The sequence below is a fragment of the Lycorma delicatula genome, chromosome 7 (genome assembly GCF_047948215.1).
Source record: "Lycorma delicatula isolate Av1 chromosome 7, ASM4794821v1, whole genome shotgun sequence".
NCBI lineage: Eukaryota > Metazoa > Arthropoda > Insecta > Hemiptera > Fulgoridae > Lycorma > Lycorma delicatula.
The window spans coordinates 130,707,808-130,723,845 of record NC_134461.1 but is presented as its reverse complement, the minus strand read 5'-3'; the positions used below and the strand labels follow the sequence as shown (position 1 = coordinate 130,723,845).

Genomic DNA, 16,038 nt, shown 5'->3' with positions numbered 1-16,038 from the left:
ATTTCCATATTTTTTTCTCGTATTTATATGACCTTATACGTTCATTAAATCATGTTTAAAATTTTTGTCCCGTTTACCCTATATACGTCGCGTTACAATCACATTTTATTTGATAAGAGTCCATTTCTGTTATAATCGTCTTTTTCTTCTGTATTATTTCCAAATTTATTCCTGATAGTATTATTTGCGGTAAATGCTATATTTATGTTATATTTCTTAAGAAAAAAGTCCGTTAGTTTATATATTTCTTTACCCGTGAACGTAAATATTTTGCCCGTTTAAGTTTTTCTTTTTCTTTTAGTCTATTGTTTTACGCTTTTCTGCTCTTTTATCTTTCGAAATAGTTTCCTTGTTATTCCTTTTTCGTAATCATTATTCACTGCTATTTGGAAAATATCTATATCTTAGTTCTTTTTTACATTCCTCTTTATAAAACGTAGGTAATTTTTGTTTCCGTTAACGGATAGATTTCGCATTTATAATGTTATCTTTGAATGTGGGTTTTCTATATATACCGTATTCTAGTTCTGGCTTCCTTCTTATTTTCAAATCTAAAAACGTTTATCGTATTGTTCTCTTGTTTTTTTCTACTGTAAATTCCAAATTTTTACGTCTTTTAAATTACATCTGCCTCGTTTCCGTCATCTAGAAGTACAGATACGCTGTAATTCAACAGTATTGTATTATGTTGACCGTGTTTGTTCTTTATAATCGATTTTACTGTGGTGTTTATAGATTAAGTTTCTAGGTCGAGCGAATTACATACAATTGTGTTAACCGTCTTGCGGTCAGATACATGAATATTACTATTAAAATATCAGAGAAACTCTGAACGTATTATTATTATTTTTTTTTTACCTGTGTTATTATTGTTTCTGTGAAAATTGTACGATCGTAATCCCACACGTCACAGAAATTTCCATCTTTCCTTTTACATGAATCGACCTGAAAATAAATATAGTATTTATTAATTTCGTTATATAGTTTGTTAATTATTTAATTATTCGAAACGAAAATAAAATTTACTTTTTAAAAATAGTAACCTAAAAATTATATGACGGTAAAAATATGGCTTTAAACGTTGCCTTTTTATGTGTTGTTTTAAGTCGAGATATATTTGAAGAGTATATGTGAAAATTACGATAATTTACGATTAAAAAGTACCCTATTTTTCACTTATTCAACGGCAAAAATGTACGTTTTAAAAAAAGCATACAGGACGTTCACGTTTAAATATACCGCCATCGGAGTATCGCAAACAAGAAAAACTACGAAGAACTTTTAACGTAGAACGTTTCCTCGTTTTTGAGCGCATTAAAATACCCTACGGTACGTCTGTAATCTCCATCATTTTTTTTAACAGTGCTTAGTTTCAAAACAGCGGAGTAGAAAACGGGTTATACTTGTAAATGAAAATACCGCATCCGTTAAAATCGCTTGAAATCTCAGACGTCTGTCTCTTTACGTTAACAGATGAAACGATAACCTTGACTGTACGGTATTGTAATTTTCTCTAACAGAAGTCGAAATTCTTGTAAGGTTTAATAAGAGTAAATACGATTTTAACTTCTTTCTTTTATAACCGCTTTTTTATTCCGTTTAATAAAAAAACTTATGAAACTGTGAAAAGTTATGTTTTTTTAAGCTATGAAACTACGCATATGCCGTACGATTCTGTCGTTGAAGGACACATTTAGCGAAAGAAAACTTCCTACGTTAATCGAAAACCGAAAGAATAATTTTTTTACACGGTCACCGTATTGAAACGATAAGCGGAAAGTTTTTAATATAACAGATAAAGTAGATTTAAATTTATATATTTTTCTTTACGCCGATATTTTATATAATGTCTTACCAAAATAATAAACGTCGAAATTTCTTTACCAGGAAAACAAGTGAAAAACGGGGAGATAAATCTTATATATAAATTTACCGTAATTTTTCAGGTTTTCTCCAAATATATCGTCTCATAACGCAGAAAAGGGCGTTGAAAAACATAACATAGAGGGTCAATTCTACCTTAACGTAGGCTACAACCCCCCCCCCAAAAAAAAAAAACACAAAGAAAACGATCATTTAATATTTTTCCTGCAGTACAGACTAAATAGTGGTCTCGTATCCAAATAGGAGATCTTTTAAGTTTAGAACGTTCGATAAATTTCAATCTTTAATGTTTCATCGTCGAGAAGTACTGAGATGATCGAGAGACGTTTCGTTTAAGAGGTAATTTAGATCCTTTTCAAATTTTCTGTGAAAAACATCGAATGAAAATAAATGGTTTCATGCAGGAGCATTTGCTAAATTTAATTTTTCTATGTTTATCTATGGACAAGTTACATAAGGGTTTCCGTATTTTATCAATATCCTGCACGCAGTTTTATATACGCGTAGAACTATTTTAAAATAGTTCACTTTAGAATTATATTTATAATAAAACTAGTTTAGCTATTATAAGAATTCTTCCTTGTGTGCGTGTATATTATTTTATTTGTGTGGCGCCAAACTAAAACCGCGCTTAAAAAAATGAAGCGCGGTTCTTTACAGTAGAAAGAAAATGTTCGTGTCATTTAAAAATTAAATAAATATATATGTATTATACAGTATATAAAAAAGAACGATATTTTGAATTATGTTGACGTGATGCTCCGATGAACTTCGCCGTATAGCGCAAAGTGAAGCAAGACCAGACGATTTGACGATTTGGAATGGAATTTTAATAATGTTTCTTATTGAAAAGAGATGATTTCGATCGATCGAAAGGAAAATATAAAAATTGAATATAGAAAAGGTAAATGAAATAAGCTGTAAATAAGAATTTGATAATGCGTTGTATTCGATTAAACCTGAAGCTATAAAAAAAAAACATATGTTATAAGCTGTTTAATCTGTACGAACAGTTGTAGTGTTTAGGTCACAATAATTGTAATAATTGTCATAATTACAATAATTGTAATAATAAAAATTATTGTTATTATTATATTTATTTTTAGTGAATTGTCCGTGTGTATTTTATAATCACAGTGTCTGTGGTTGGTACACGTAGTGAGTTTAACGAAAACAAAAAAAATAATTCCGAGTTGAATTTTCACGACCTACTTTATTTCTTCAATATTTTTTTTTTTAAACCGCCGTAGCCAAATAAATTATAATTTACTATATTAGTAGGTTTTTTTTTACTTATATTAGTATTTTTATAACCTTTTATGACCTTTAAATTGTTGTTTACGTTTCTATTCGTTTAAATATTTGCCGCGTAACGTATAATTTTATTTTTAATTCTAATTGAAATTAGAATTCCGATTGAAATCGGTTATTTTTTTATCGCTAAGTAATTTAGCGATATTCCTTAAGATTTATTTTAATGTAAATTGACTTCATTAGGATTATGGTTTTTACTATTGTTAAATTTAATATTTTTATTATTATTAAATTTTTATTTTATCTTTTAATTTACGTGTATTTGGAAATTGTTAGTCGTGTGTTTTCTCTTAAACAGAATTAAGAAAAACGTATATGGTTAATATATAGCATTCCTAAAATTATACAAAAGCTATAAAAGCGTGACATTGAAACAGTCACTACTAACGGTTTAACGTATTTCAACGTTATAAACCGATTTGTTCTTTAGTACGCGTAAATTTTGCTCTACATTATAAAAGGTGGGTTTACCGCATTAAAGTATAAAAATAAATGTTAGTTGTAGTCGTATTAAAATGAAAGAAAGGTCATTTCGGAAAATTTACCCTATCTTATGATAAAGTATAACAATAATGAACTATATTTCATCGTTTATTGAAATAAAATTTAAAAGTCTAAAAAAAACGCGTAAAAAACAAATATTTAAAATTTAATGTCTATTTTCAAGTGTTAAGGGTAGCCTATTTTATTTTAAAAATTCAATTATTTTTTTTTTTTGTTGCAATTTTGGTTAATTTAAATGTTACTATGCGTATAAAACAATAAAAAAAGCAACAAAAAGGTTTTTAGGTGCAAAATTTATCTTTTTGTGAAGCATTATTCACCGAAAAATCCGAAATTAAAAGTTTTTTCTAAACATGATTTGTTTTTTGTTTTTTTGGCACTGTCTAGTTATTATGAAAGGGAAACTTCTATATAGGGAAATTTTGTCAATTTTGCTCATATTTGAAATTTTGGTCATATTCTGAAGCGGATAGGCTCACGATTGCGAAAACTCCGCGGAGACTTTAAGAATGTTGTGTTAGAAGATGGTAAAAATTTCAGGAAAGGGTCACCTGAGAGATAAACCTATCGATAAAATCCAGGGCTTCTACGGTATTGCTGTAAGAAAAAATACACACAGTTTAGAAGACATGAAGCGTGCAATATGGGCTACTTTTCATAAAATGTCGACAGATGCAAAACCTTCACTCGGGCTTTGTCCGAATAATGAAAATAAGCGGTGTAAATGTAACCTAACTAAAATAAATAACAAATAATATTCATAAATCGCCTACACCTAAACCGATTGTCACAGTATTAAAGCCGATTTCTCAGCCTTGCTGATATTACTCTTCTAAGAAAATATTTGCACGGTCTCATCCAGAACCGCAATGAATAAAATATAACAATATTTTACGTTTCAGAGTAACGAAACGTCTTTTTACACCGAAACGGGTTGAACGCTTTGTATTATGGTGCTTATGATGCTGCCGTAACATACAACGATGGGATGCGTTAAAGTTATTCAAAAGTTTGGAATTGAACCGGGTGAAAATATGTGCGCATTAAAAACAATGGACTATCATCGAATAAAAAGTAGTGATAGGAAGCAAAAATAACGGGTATCTCAAAAAGGACGCAGCCCCTTTGTTCGAGGACGTAAATTTATTACAAATTCAATTCCTATTATATTGTGAGGTGACTAGTTTTAAGTTAGAAAAATAATACTACAAAGATAAAGAGTAACTGTACCCTTAAACAATTATCACCGATATATTGAAGAGTTGTTCAAAAGCTGATTTTCAAAAGTCGAAATTTCTGAGGTTCAAATCCCAGTAAAGGTTAGTTGTTTTTATACGGATTTTAATAGTAGTCGGCGGATACCGGTTGTCGGGGTTCAGGTTAACCACACGTCTCAGGAACGGTCGGCCTGAATCTGCATAAGACTACACCTCTTTACACATCGTACATATCACCCTCATCTCATTAGGCGGCGGGAAGGTTGCTTATCGTTCACTAGTTGAACAGATTGCAACATAAAAATTAGGAAAATAAATAATAATAAAATACATCGAAGGGAAAAAATTAACGAAAAATAAAGCTTAACTTAATAAACAAATATAAATAAAATATTAAAAATAAAAATACAAAATCCTATTAAAAATATTCTAATGCGTATTAATAAAAAATGAATAAATAAAAGTAAACTAAAGTAACGAATATCGCTTTAGGTAGTTCTATTCGAAAATGAAAAATTAGTTTAAATAGAATTTTGAAACTCTGTCATTTAACTTCCCATCTCGAACCGGTCATTTTAAGTGGGTATAGCGAGACCAAGTTAACATCTCATGAGGAAAAAAGTGAACTAAAAAGTTTAAATTGCCAGTCGACTCGACAACCAAACTGTTACAAGTAGGAGGTGGGTTGCATCGTTTATTCCAGTCGTTCGTGTGTTCTATATTAAGTATTGTAATTTCTTTTTATTAATATTAATAAATACAACAAATTTGTATTCATTCGGTAAAATATTATTACTTCATTTTCCTTTTTTATTTACGGAATAAATAAAACGAAAGTAATGAAATGTACTATAAATAAACTAGGTGGACCACTGAATATAAAAATAGGACGGGAAAAGACTATGGAGGTAGAACAATTTTGTTGCTTGGGAAGTTTACTAAAGATGGACGAAGCAGGAGCGATATAAAATCCCGAATAGCGTAGGACTGAAACTAGCTTTCAGCCAGAAATGTAATTTGCTTACATCAAAAATTAATTTAAACAATAGGAAAGCATTTTTGAAAGTATGTTTGGAGCGTAGTTTTATATGGAAGTGAAACTTGGACGATCGGAGTATCTGAGAAGAAAAGATTAGAAGCTTTTGAAATGCGATGCTATAGGAGAATGTTAAAAATCAGATGGGTGGATAAAGTGACAAATGAAGAGGTATTGCGGCAAATAGATGAAGAAAGAAGCATTTGGAAAAATATAGCTTAAAGAAGAGACAGATTTATAGGCCACATCTTAAGGCATCCTGGAATATCGCTTTGATATTGGAGGGACAGGTAGATGGGGAAAATTGTGCAGGCAGGCAACGTTTGGAATATGTAAAATAAATTGTTAAGAATGTAGGATGTAAGGGGTATACTCAAAAATGAAACGACTGGTACTACTATATATGGAATCGTGGAGAGCTGCATCAAACTCGTTAAATGACTGGACACAAAAAACTACGGAATTTTCTGTTAGCATTAAATTTAGTCCACTAGTTCTTTTATTATAATTTTTTTTATTTATCACTATCTTCTCGATAGTTAGGTCGGTAAACAAAAGGAAAACCTACAAGTATGAGAAAAATTATTTTCATAGCGAAAGTAAAAATATTATCAGCAGTTTATTAAATATTTTGACAAAGAGAAAAAAAAACAGGTTTTAATCTATTTCAGTCGCAAACTGTATACATTTTTCCTGCTCGTGAAGTTAAACTGGTTGCGCTTTAGGTCGGTGCCGGTTGAACGCTGGCCAATCAAGGCCAGACGAAATGCTAATTTGGTTATGTAGTGGGTATTTATTATTTTATCTTAATTTTATAGCGTAGATAAATTCTTGCTTAGAAAAATATCAAAATTTGTTGGCTTGAAATTTTTTTACACAGACTCATACATACGTCCATGTATGTAGATGTACCGGGACGTGTTCACCAAACTTAAGAAACACTTTCAGAACATAAAAGTGAACAAAATGATTCAGGTAGGCACATGAATGCTATCTCCCTTTATTTTCATTTATCCCCAGTTTTGTTTTTTTTTTTCAATAAAAATTTATATTTTAAGAAAGGATTATTGTCAAGCTGATACTTTTTCCGATCTACTTTTAAAAATTTCAGCCATATCTCAGCCGTATATCATCCGGTTTGAAGAAATGAGATTTCATTTTGTTCATAATAAAAGGCTTAACATTTTAGCTAATGAAAAATCATTCCGTAAAACTAATATAGTAAATATCTGTTTTATTTAGCTATTAATCATTGATAAATCTAAACGGCTGCCATTTTGGAATCAAAGTAAAATTGTGAAACCGATAATTTTTATAGATGTGTCGGATTCATGTACAACAAATTTCACTGAATTATCTTAATCCGTCCTTAACGTAGTGTAACTATTGTAGCGTAGGTATAAACGGAAAGTGTAGCGTACGGCAGAAGTTTTGGGTATTTTCAGACGGCGAACTGTCACGACTGTCTTGGACCAAAAATAACAAAAAATGTAATAACAATTTTAGGAAGATGTTTTACTTACGAACATCTCAGAAACGGCTCAAAAAAATTTCTGTATGTGGAGCATTGATGGCATTAAATTTTTTGAGAGAATAAAAAACGGAGGAGGGTAGGTTTCGAAATTTTTTAATTTTTGACTATTCATAAAGCGGTCGTGAAAATCACATTTAGTACGATGAACGTACTAAAATTTAGTTATTTCAAATTCTTCGGTTTAAGTTAATCATTTTAGGGGTGGGGCGTATTTAACGTTTCTTTTAAACAGTTTTTTGTATCATATGTCGATAACCCGTTAACAAAGAAAAATTTAAATTTGGCACAAATATTTATATTATACATAACCTAGTTTCAGCCTGATTTTCGAGACTACGGCATCACGGTACCCATTTTTTTTTATTGCAAACTATACTTTTTTCTGACTTGTTGAATAACATTGCACTAAATTGGTCGGAGGGGGGGGGGGTGAAATAAATAATTATTCCAATAAATAGTCTTTCCGAAAAATTAAGGAAGCTGTACCTAATTAAGGGACCCGTACCTAAAATATAATTTTTTTCTAACTTTAATTTTCAAGATTGGAAATCGAACTGTATTTTGTAGACATCAAAACTTTTTTTTTTTTAAAGAAGGCGGTTCTTTGGAAACCGAAGTAAAATAAAAATCCTTTTTTATATTCTGTAATTTGATGTTTATTTGTTTTTCAAGCGGTTAAGAGACCGTTTTTAAAACGGTAAGAGGTAACTGTTAAATGTTTTGATAAAAATTGTGATCTTTTGTTTAATATTTTTAATACCGCATAAGTGTTAAGGTAAAACATCATTTGATCGAGGGGGAGTCATTTTCTTTCGCTGAATATTTTTATCTTTTTTCGGAATTGTAGTCTAAATATTAAGTTATTGATATTTAAAAACCCTTATGGAGTATTTGAAATAAACTATTGAGGGCAAAGCCGGAAAAGTTACGCGACACTTCGCCTGCTTTTTTCTTTCGAGTGCATATTATTAAACGTAAAGCGGCGAGAAATAGAAATTATAATTTATTATTAAACCTCAGAATAATGCATTCGTGCGATAATATTTCATTCTTCGTCGACATTTGTATTTTCATAAATGCAATCTACATCTCGTTCGTATTTCATAAATTAAGTAGAAACGTTCGCAAAAGCTTTTACGATTTCTTTCTCGTTAAAAAAATAAAAGCGACTTACCGTATACGTTGTGTTTTCATTTGAAATATTAAATTCTCTGCAAACAAAACGAGTGTCTGGCGCGATAAATAAAATCGCAAATTGAAACCACGCGTTCGGTATTCTTAGTAACGACATCAGAAGACTGCATCTTAATTGCCACCATCCAAATTTTCCGATCGCGAGATCGACCAAGTCGTCGGACATTATACCCAGTCGGTTAATCTGTAAAAGTTAAGTTCTGTTATTTATTTCTTATCGATATCGGCGCTATAATATACAACTAATGAGGTATTATTTGTATTAAGGATATTATCTAAAAAATTAAAGAGATATCATTCTTACTTGCACACGTACACGTTTATTAATAAACTATTAATAAACATCTAATTTTCTTATTACTTTTTTTGATAATCATATTTTACTAACTTTTATTTGTTAAATAAATTTTAATATATCGCCGTATTTTATAACCGCTGAATTTATTAAAATATTACGGTTACTGTAAATCAGAACGTCCAGATGTGGCCGATCAGAACGTTGATTTTTAGTAAATTATACTGCTGTGTGTTGTGTAATGTGAAAAACATTTTATAAAATTTCCAGTTAGGCAAATGTATAGTCATTAATACTTCAATGTTAAATATTAATATATTTAATTTAGTCATGTATAGTCATTAAAAATCACAATTATCTATTTTTACGTTGCCATAAAAAATGGTATCAATAAAATCGTAATTATAAATATTGAAAATAAAAATAGGAAATTGTAATTTATTATATATATATATATATATATATATATATATATATATATGAATTAAATAAATAAAAATTAAATCTAAGAAATGCTATTACCTGGAAACGACATTTTGATAAGAGACTACCACATTCCCAGATCCCTTTGGGGGGAAGTAAATAATAATTTTAAGTGGAAAGAGTTCGGTTGTAACGCATAATTTTATAGATCATTGAAAAACAAAAATATTGACCTAAAACGTAACGGGCTCAAACCGGCGGGCGAATCGTGGTCGCCGTGCAGGGCCAGGGAGGCAGCCTGGATGCAGAGGACGCTTTGGCTCCTTCATATGCAAGAATGAGGGTTAGTCGGGGTGCTCTGATGATGCATTTGGGACCCTGAGGTGTGAGAGGGGGGACGCGGCGGTTTGTCGCCTGCGCGCAAGGCGTAGCCGGCAACCTAGTGTAGTGACGGGAAGGGTAGCCTCTCAGTGGAGGGACGTAGTGGTCGTCCAGAAGGGAGGGCGCTACTGCATGTTGATGAAACTGAGAGGGTCCCGATGGGACGCCACAGAAAAGGCCAGACAGGGGGGCAGTCGACTGCCACGACACTCCGAAATTCCTGCGCATAGCCTAACGGCGGAGGCCGGGGATGTTGGGGGTGTTTAAACAAGGTATAAAAAAAAAACCAAACCGGCGACCTTCAATATTTTTCAGATCAAGTTTCAAAGATGCTCTACAGTATACCTAAGTATCGGTTTCATACCGAAAAATAGATCGTTCGAGAAAGGACCGTTTGCTAAATTTTAATTTTTTAGTGTTTCACTGTTATGTTACAGGTAATGTAGATTACTTTCCGAGCTAATTGTGGAAAATTTTAAACGGGCATCGTATCGGTTAGAATTATCTAATCCGACGTTTTTTTACTTCAGTTTTTTTTTTTTAAGACCCTTTAAAATGAGTGGACTATCCTACCCTTTTCAGTAAACATTTTCAGTTCCCTCACTGGTGCTTTGAGGTGTCATGGTCTCATATCAAATAAACAGATCGTTTTGGGGTGGAAGCGTTTGCTAAATTTCATTTTTCTGAGTTTAACTAAAGCGATATATTCTACTTTAACGACATATTTTAATCGAAGAATGTACGATCACATGTTCTAGGAATCGGAGTATTGTTTTTGTTCGACGTATCTACACGTTAATAAAGTAAATTTTTAGCGTTTATTTCAAATAAAACGCAGTCGTGAATAAATCTAATATCCTTCTGCGATAATTTAAGCAAATTGTCTCCCTTACGTTCTTCCTGTGAATTCCTTAAGTCACGTTTTAGTTCTGGAGGTGGCGCACTTCATAAAATCGTTTGGAAACTAGTTATATTTCCGCTTTAGTAAACGGCAGACAGAAAAGTTCGCTAGGAAGCAAGCTATTTTTATTTTTACATAAATTATTCACATCCCCCGCAACTAATACAAATAATCATTCGACAGACATTTTAGTCGGTACGGGATCACAAGGAAACGTTTGATCTTGTAATGTTTTGTATTATTTTAAACTTATAGCCGTTACGATTATCAATAAAGAAAAAAGGCATACAAAGTATTACATGTTTATCGATAACAGCGACCGCACAATATTTTCCTAGTGATTTTTTCTGTCTGCCATTCACCAGACTAAATATTTAACGTACAGTTGATGTAAAGTACTCGTAAAAAATCGCACTAGTTCCAAGATTATTCTATTTTTAGATATATAATAAATATTTCTCTGATTTTGGTTAATTCATTAATATTTTATGTAGTTTTCCCTACCAATATATAGGTTATATATATATATATATATATATATATATATATATACTTTTTTTTTAATTGGTCATCTACGATAGATATTTTTATACTTTGATACGTTCCAAAAACGTTTATTAAATGGCCGGTTAGTTTTATCTACCTTGATGTATTTCAATCGGTCACATTTCATTTTATAAATACCGAATTTATAATATAGTTGTTAGGTCTTTTATAAAGATGAAATAATACCGGAAGAATTGGAAAAAAAGAATCGCTTTTATATATTTAAGAAGATGAAAGATTTAAATGTCACAGCTGTTATTAGAATGTGAAATTATTTGAGTTAAATAATTTGTATATCGTAAAGGTGTAATTTGTATCGTAAACCCGGAAGAGGAAGTAATGCGGTTATTTATACTAAACATTCGTACCGAAATAATTAAATAAAATTTAGTAATATATATTATTACACGAAAAGAAATATTTTTGTAAACTATAGCCGCTAGGTGGCGCCGGTGTCGAGATATTTACAAAAGAAAAATATAAGGACAGGCTTTTTTCTTCTATATATACAAAAGAAAATGTTTGTATGTGTTTCCGCTATAGACTAAAATCCTATTGAACCGATTTACGCGTGTGAAAAGGGGATAAAGGGAAAAAAGAAAAAGGGAAAATTGTAAAAAAGGGGAAAAGGAGAAATGGAAAAAGGGTAAAAGAAAAAAAGTAGAAAGGAAATAGGGAAAGGGGTAAATGGGGAAGGATTATTACAGGGGAAGGGGGAAATAGAGGGAAAAGGAAATATGGAAATGGAGAAAAGTGGGAAAGAGATAAAGTGAAAGGTTAAATTCTATCAGTTCTGTTGTTTAATAATTTATAAAACTTTCATTTGTGTTCATTTAATCTATATAGAGTATATATATATATATATATATATATATATATATATATATTGCTAGATTTGAGTAATATATATATACTCAAATCTAGCAATGGCGAAGCTTTGCCGGGTCAGCTAGTATTTTTATTAAAAAAAAAACAATAAAACATTATAACGTTATCTTTACGTCCTTTAATTGTATTGCTATATATAAACGATAAAAATAATTCCGTATAATACAGTCGACTTTCGATAACACGAACCTTGATAAGCGATTTCTTTTTGTTTCGTTAAGAAAACCCTTTGAAGAAAAAACCCTCGTTCGAAGAAAAACCCGTGGATTCCTCGAAAAAATTATTGGGGAAATTTTACCTCTATCGAGTCAAAGTTTTCAAACGATTATTTCTACAACTCGAAAAACCATATCTAAATTGAAACCTTACACATCGTTACCTTTATTATTCGAAAGTCGACTCGAAGTTCTATCCGAACTATCTCGAAGTTCTTGCCGTAGAGTCTAGCTGATGTGATTCCCTATTCCGGTAAACAAGCGTATTTTAATTAGTAGATTTCTGCCGATAACAGTGTACCGTGATCGTTGTATTCTTTTACAGCTTTTAAACTTTATTTGCAAGAGTTGCGGAGAAGTGTACAGTGCTAAAAGAAAGGTGAAACGTTTTAATAATACGAGATAAATTAAAAATTATCCGAGGAGTGAACGCAGGGGAAAGGAAAAAAGGACATTGCTGGAGTTTAATATTCCATCTTGCATTTTATCTACGATTTTGAAGAACGAGGCAGAGATTCTGTAACGATTCGACGGTGGTGATTTACATTGTAAGCGTTAGCGAAGCTGAGTTTCCTGATGTTGAAAAGCGTGCGGGTTTAAACAGACCGGAGACAATAAGATATCGACCCGCTTTTGAAAGAAAAGGAAGAACGTTTTGCTAAAAGTTTGGGTCGAGTACAATTGTGTGATGAGCGGAAGCCATTATTGTCTGAAACGATTGAAAGTTACCATCCAGAAAATGTTTTAACGAAGACGAAACCGCTTTATTTGACGATCGTCTTCTTGATAAGACCTATGAATTCAAAAAAGATAATATACATATATATTAGCAGATTTAAAAACACAAAAGACCATCTGTTGGAGTTCCCTCAAAAAGTCAAAAAACGGTTATAAGATTATCGTTTGGCCAGTAAATTTGAATCGATCGGTGCTAAATTAAAGATTAATGACTTAGTAATAATAGTTCTTTCTATTAAATTTTAAAAAGAATTGAAAAAATAACTTTTCCTTTAATTTTTTTTTAAGTGGGTTATTATTTTAAAATTTTATTTTTGAACTCCGTTTAATACATATGGTTTAAGAGAATACTACTAATCTTCACGAAAGATTAGTTGAATATTAATTTTAATTTGATATTCCTTTTCTTTCATAATATAGATTTTATTTGTTCTTTTGTATGTAATTATGCGTCAAGATAAATTTAGACAGTGTAAATTTTAATGAGAAGTTTGTATGTAGTCAGGGTTCGTCGTTAATTTTTAACAACCTGCTTGTTATCTTTTTAATATTCGTATCTATTCTGAGTTGTAAATGCATGTAAGCACATTAATGTGGTTCTGTTAAGTACATGCGTACGCACGTTTTTTGAATTTATAATGTCTCATCGCTTTCGCTTATCACGGTCGATGAATGTTGCAAACACAAAAGATTACGTTATAGTTATAATTTAAAGATTAAATGTAATAGACCGTAACAGCGACAAAAAAAATGTTGCTTTCTTGTCTTTATAAGGTAAAAATAATGCTAAATATATATAATCTTCCATCCGTGGAACGTATTTTTAACTTTTTTTTTTTTGTTTACTGTGAATTTTAGCGGTTGCTTTTTAATCAGATTATATACGTTTGGATATACTTTTGAATTTTATACAAAATTAAAGCAAATCATTCCGTTATCACAATTTATTTTATCCGGCACAATACTAGAACGTCTGAACCGATTTTTATGAAAACTGTCGAATGAAATTAGCTTTAATTAAAATTTTGATACGTCTCAACTTTAAATACTTACGGATGTGTTTACTCTTCTTGACCAAAAAATAGTTTGTTTTTTTTTTACATTTGTTCCGCAGCATCCGTTTAACGAAAAATGAACGTTTAAAGTCCATTAGATTGTAGGAAATATTTAAAATTCTTAAACGCGGGTTTCCTTTCGGCGTAAACGCGATCGGTATTTTATACGCTCAGTTCGTTCTAGGAAAATGTATCAAGAACAGTAATCACATTTGAATAAAATTTAACATATTTCTCTTGAAAAAGTTTTTAAGTTTTGAAATGAGGCTACTGCCTATTGTATCCGAGTTATTTATTTATTTATTTACACTAGCCAGAGGGCTCCGCCCCTTGAACCCTGGACGCGTTCGTATCCTCATGTTTGTTAGAATATTAAGAAAAAAAGAAAAAAGATCGGTAATTTTACTTAATTATATTCCTGTTGCCACGGTGACAGAAATATAACGAAGTAAAAGGATTAATACATTGACATATTATACATTTACGTGGTTCTTATCAAGAACCGTGGTGCTTCTATACTTATTTATTTTTATAAAATTTAAAAAAACTTATGTCTACAATAGCATTTTTGGTACGTTTCAAGAAGATGCCCGCAGCCGATCTGTAGTAGATCTGTAGAGAAAATAAATAAATTAAAATTGTAATCTAACTTTATATAATAAATAAATATAATATAATCAAACTTAAACCTACTCTCGATTCGCGAAACGAGCGTAGGTTAAGTTCAGTTAGATTATATTTATACTTTTAGATTTATATATTATACAAATTTATATATATATATTAGTTATTTATATAAATTTATTATACAATGCACCTTCAATTTACGCGAGTGTTACGTTCCGGAAATTTTCCACGTATAATGAAATCGCGTAAATTGAGAGTCACATTTAATTCAGAAATACAGCTTAGGTTCTTGTTAAGTTATACAGTAAATGATATACGTAAATGACTGTACTCAAAAAATACTGTACTTTATTATTACAGTATCATTGTATTATTTTAATGATATTACAGTACAATGTATGTATTTAAAAAGAAAAGATAGTCCTATTTATTTTTCTCCTTTCAGTGGCGCCATCTAACAACTAACTGACCAACTATAGCGACCGACTACAGATCGGCTGCGGGCATCTTCTTGTTAAGTACCGTTTTTTTTAAACAAAATATTAAAAAAAATAATAAGTATAACAAAAAATGCAGATAACTTACTGTTTATAACACACAATACAATTTATTATACAGTTGTTAGTTCAATTATTTTCCGCTAGATGGTGGCGCTTCATTCAAAGTAAAAATGTGTGAGCACGTACAAGAAACAAACCAAAAACACCATGCTTTTTTATCGGACAGATATACTCCGATTCTATTTATTACAGTGTAGCATTTCTTCGAAAAATATAAAATCAATCAAAATAGGAGTTACATATTTTTTATTTTTTGTACATTTTTTTTTATAATTGCTCGACGAGGATATATTATAGTGAAAAATGTTTAAGGGATTGAAATTATAATAAAGAAACATTTAAACGAAACAAGTCTTGTAGAGGTTTACCCCTACACGTACCCGTACTTGTAGGGGTAAACCTATTTCTACTATAATTCTAGAAAAAAAAATATTTTTTTTTAAATTTACATGTTTGTTGACGCATTTTAGAAAAGGATTTTTTTAAAACTAGCGTTAAAACAACTTTTTTAACCGTCTAAGAAAACAAACGAAAAAGTTCCATTATTTTATTTATATGTAGGCTATGTATACTTTTTATTTATTATTATGTATGTTAAAGCATTAATTTTTATATTTCAGTGATTTTTTTTTATTTTGTGGAGGAATTTTTTTCTAGGGATCACGTATTAAGTTCATTTGATGTAAAATCGATGAAAGGATTTTTAAAAATCACGTATCGTTTGAA

The 16,038-nt window shown here is 30.6% G+C and overlaps 1 protein-coding gene across 2 annotated transcripts in view; it reads right to left on the bottom strand.

The window, feature by feature from the left end:
* Nucleotides 1–16,038, bottom strand: part of LOC142327967 (organic cation transporter protein-like) — a 77,204-nt gene that overhangs the window by 57,185 nt on the left and 3,981 nt on the right. For both annotated transcript variants that reach the window (XR_012757132.1, XM_075371392.1), the window contains exons 2-3: nt 8,664–8,867; nt 859–945 (exon numbers count right to left, since the gene is read on the bottom strand). Coding sequence is in view for 1 of the 2 variants with exons in the window: in XM_075371392.1 (XP_075227507.1) it covers nt 859–945; nt 8,664–8,849 (273 nt within the window). In the remaining variant the exon portion in view is untranslated. The remainder of the gene's footprint in view (nt 1–858; nt 946–8,663; nt 8,868–16,038) is intronic.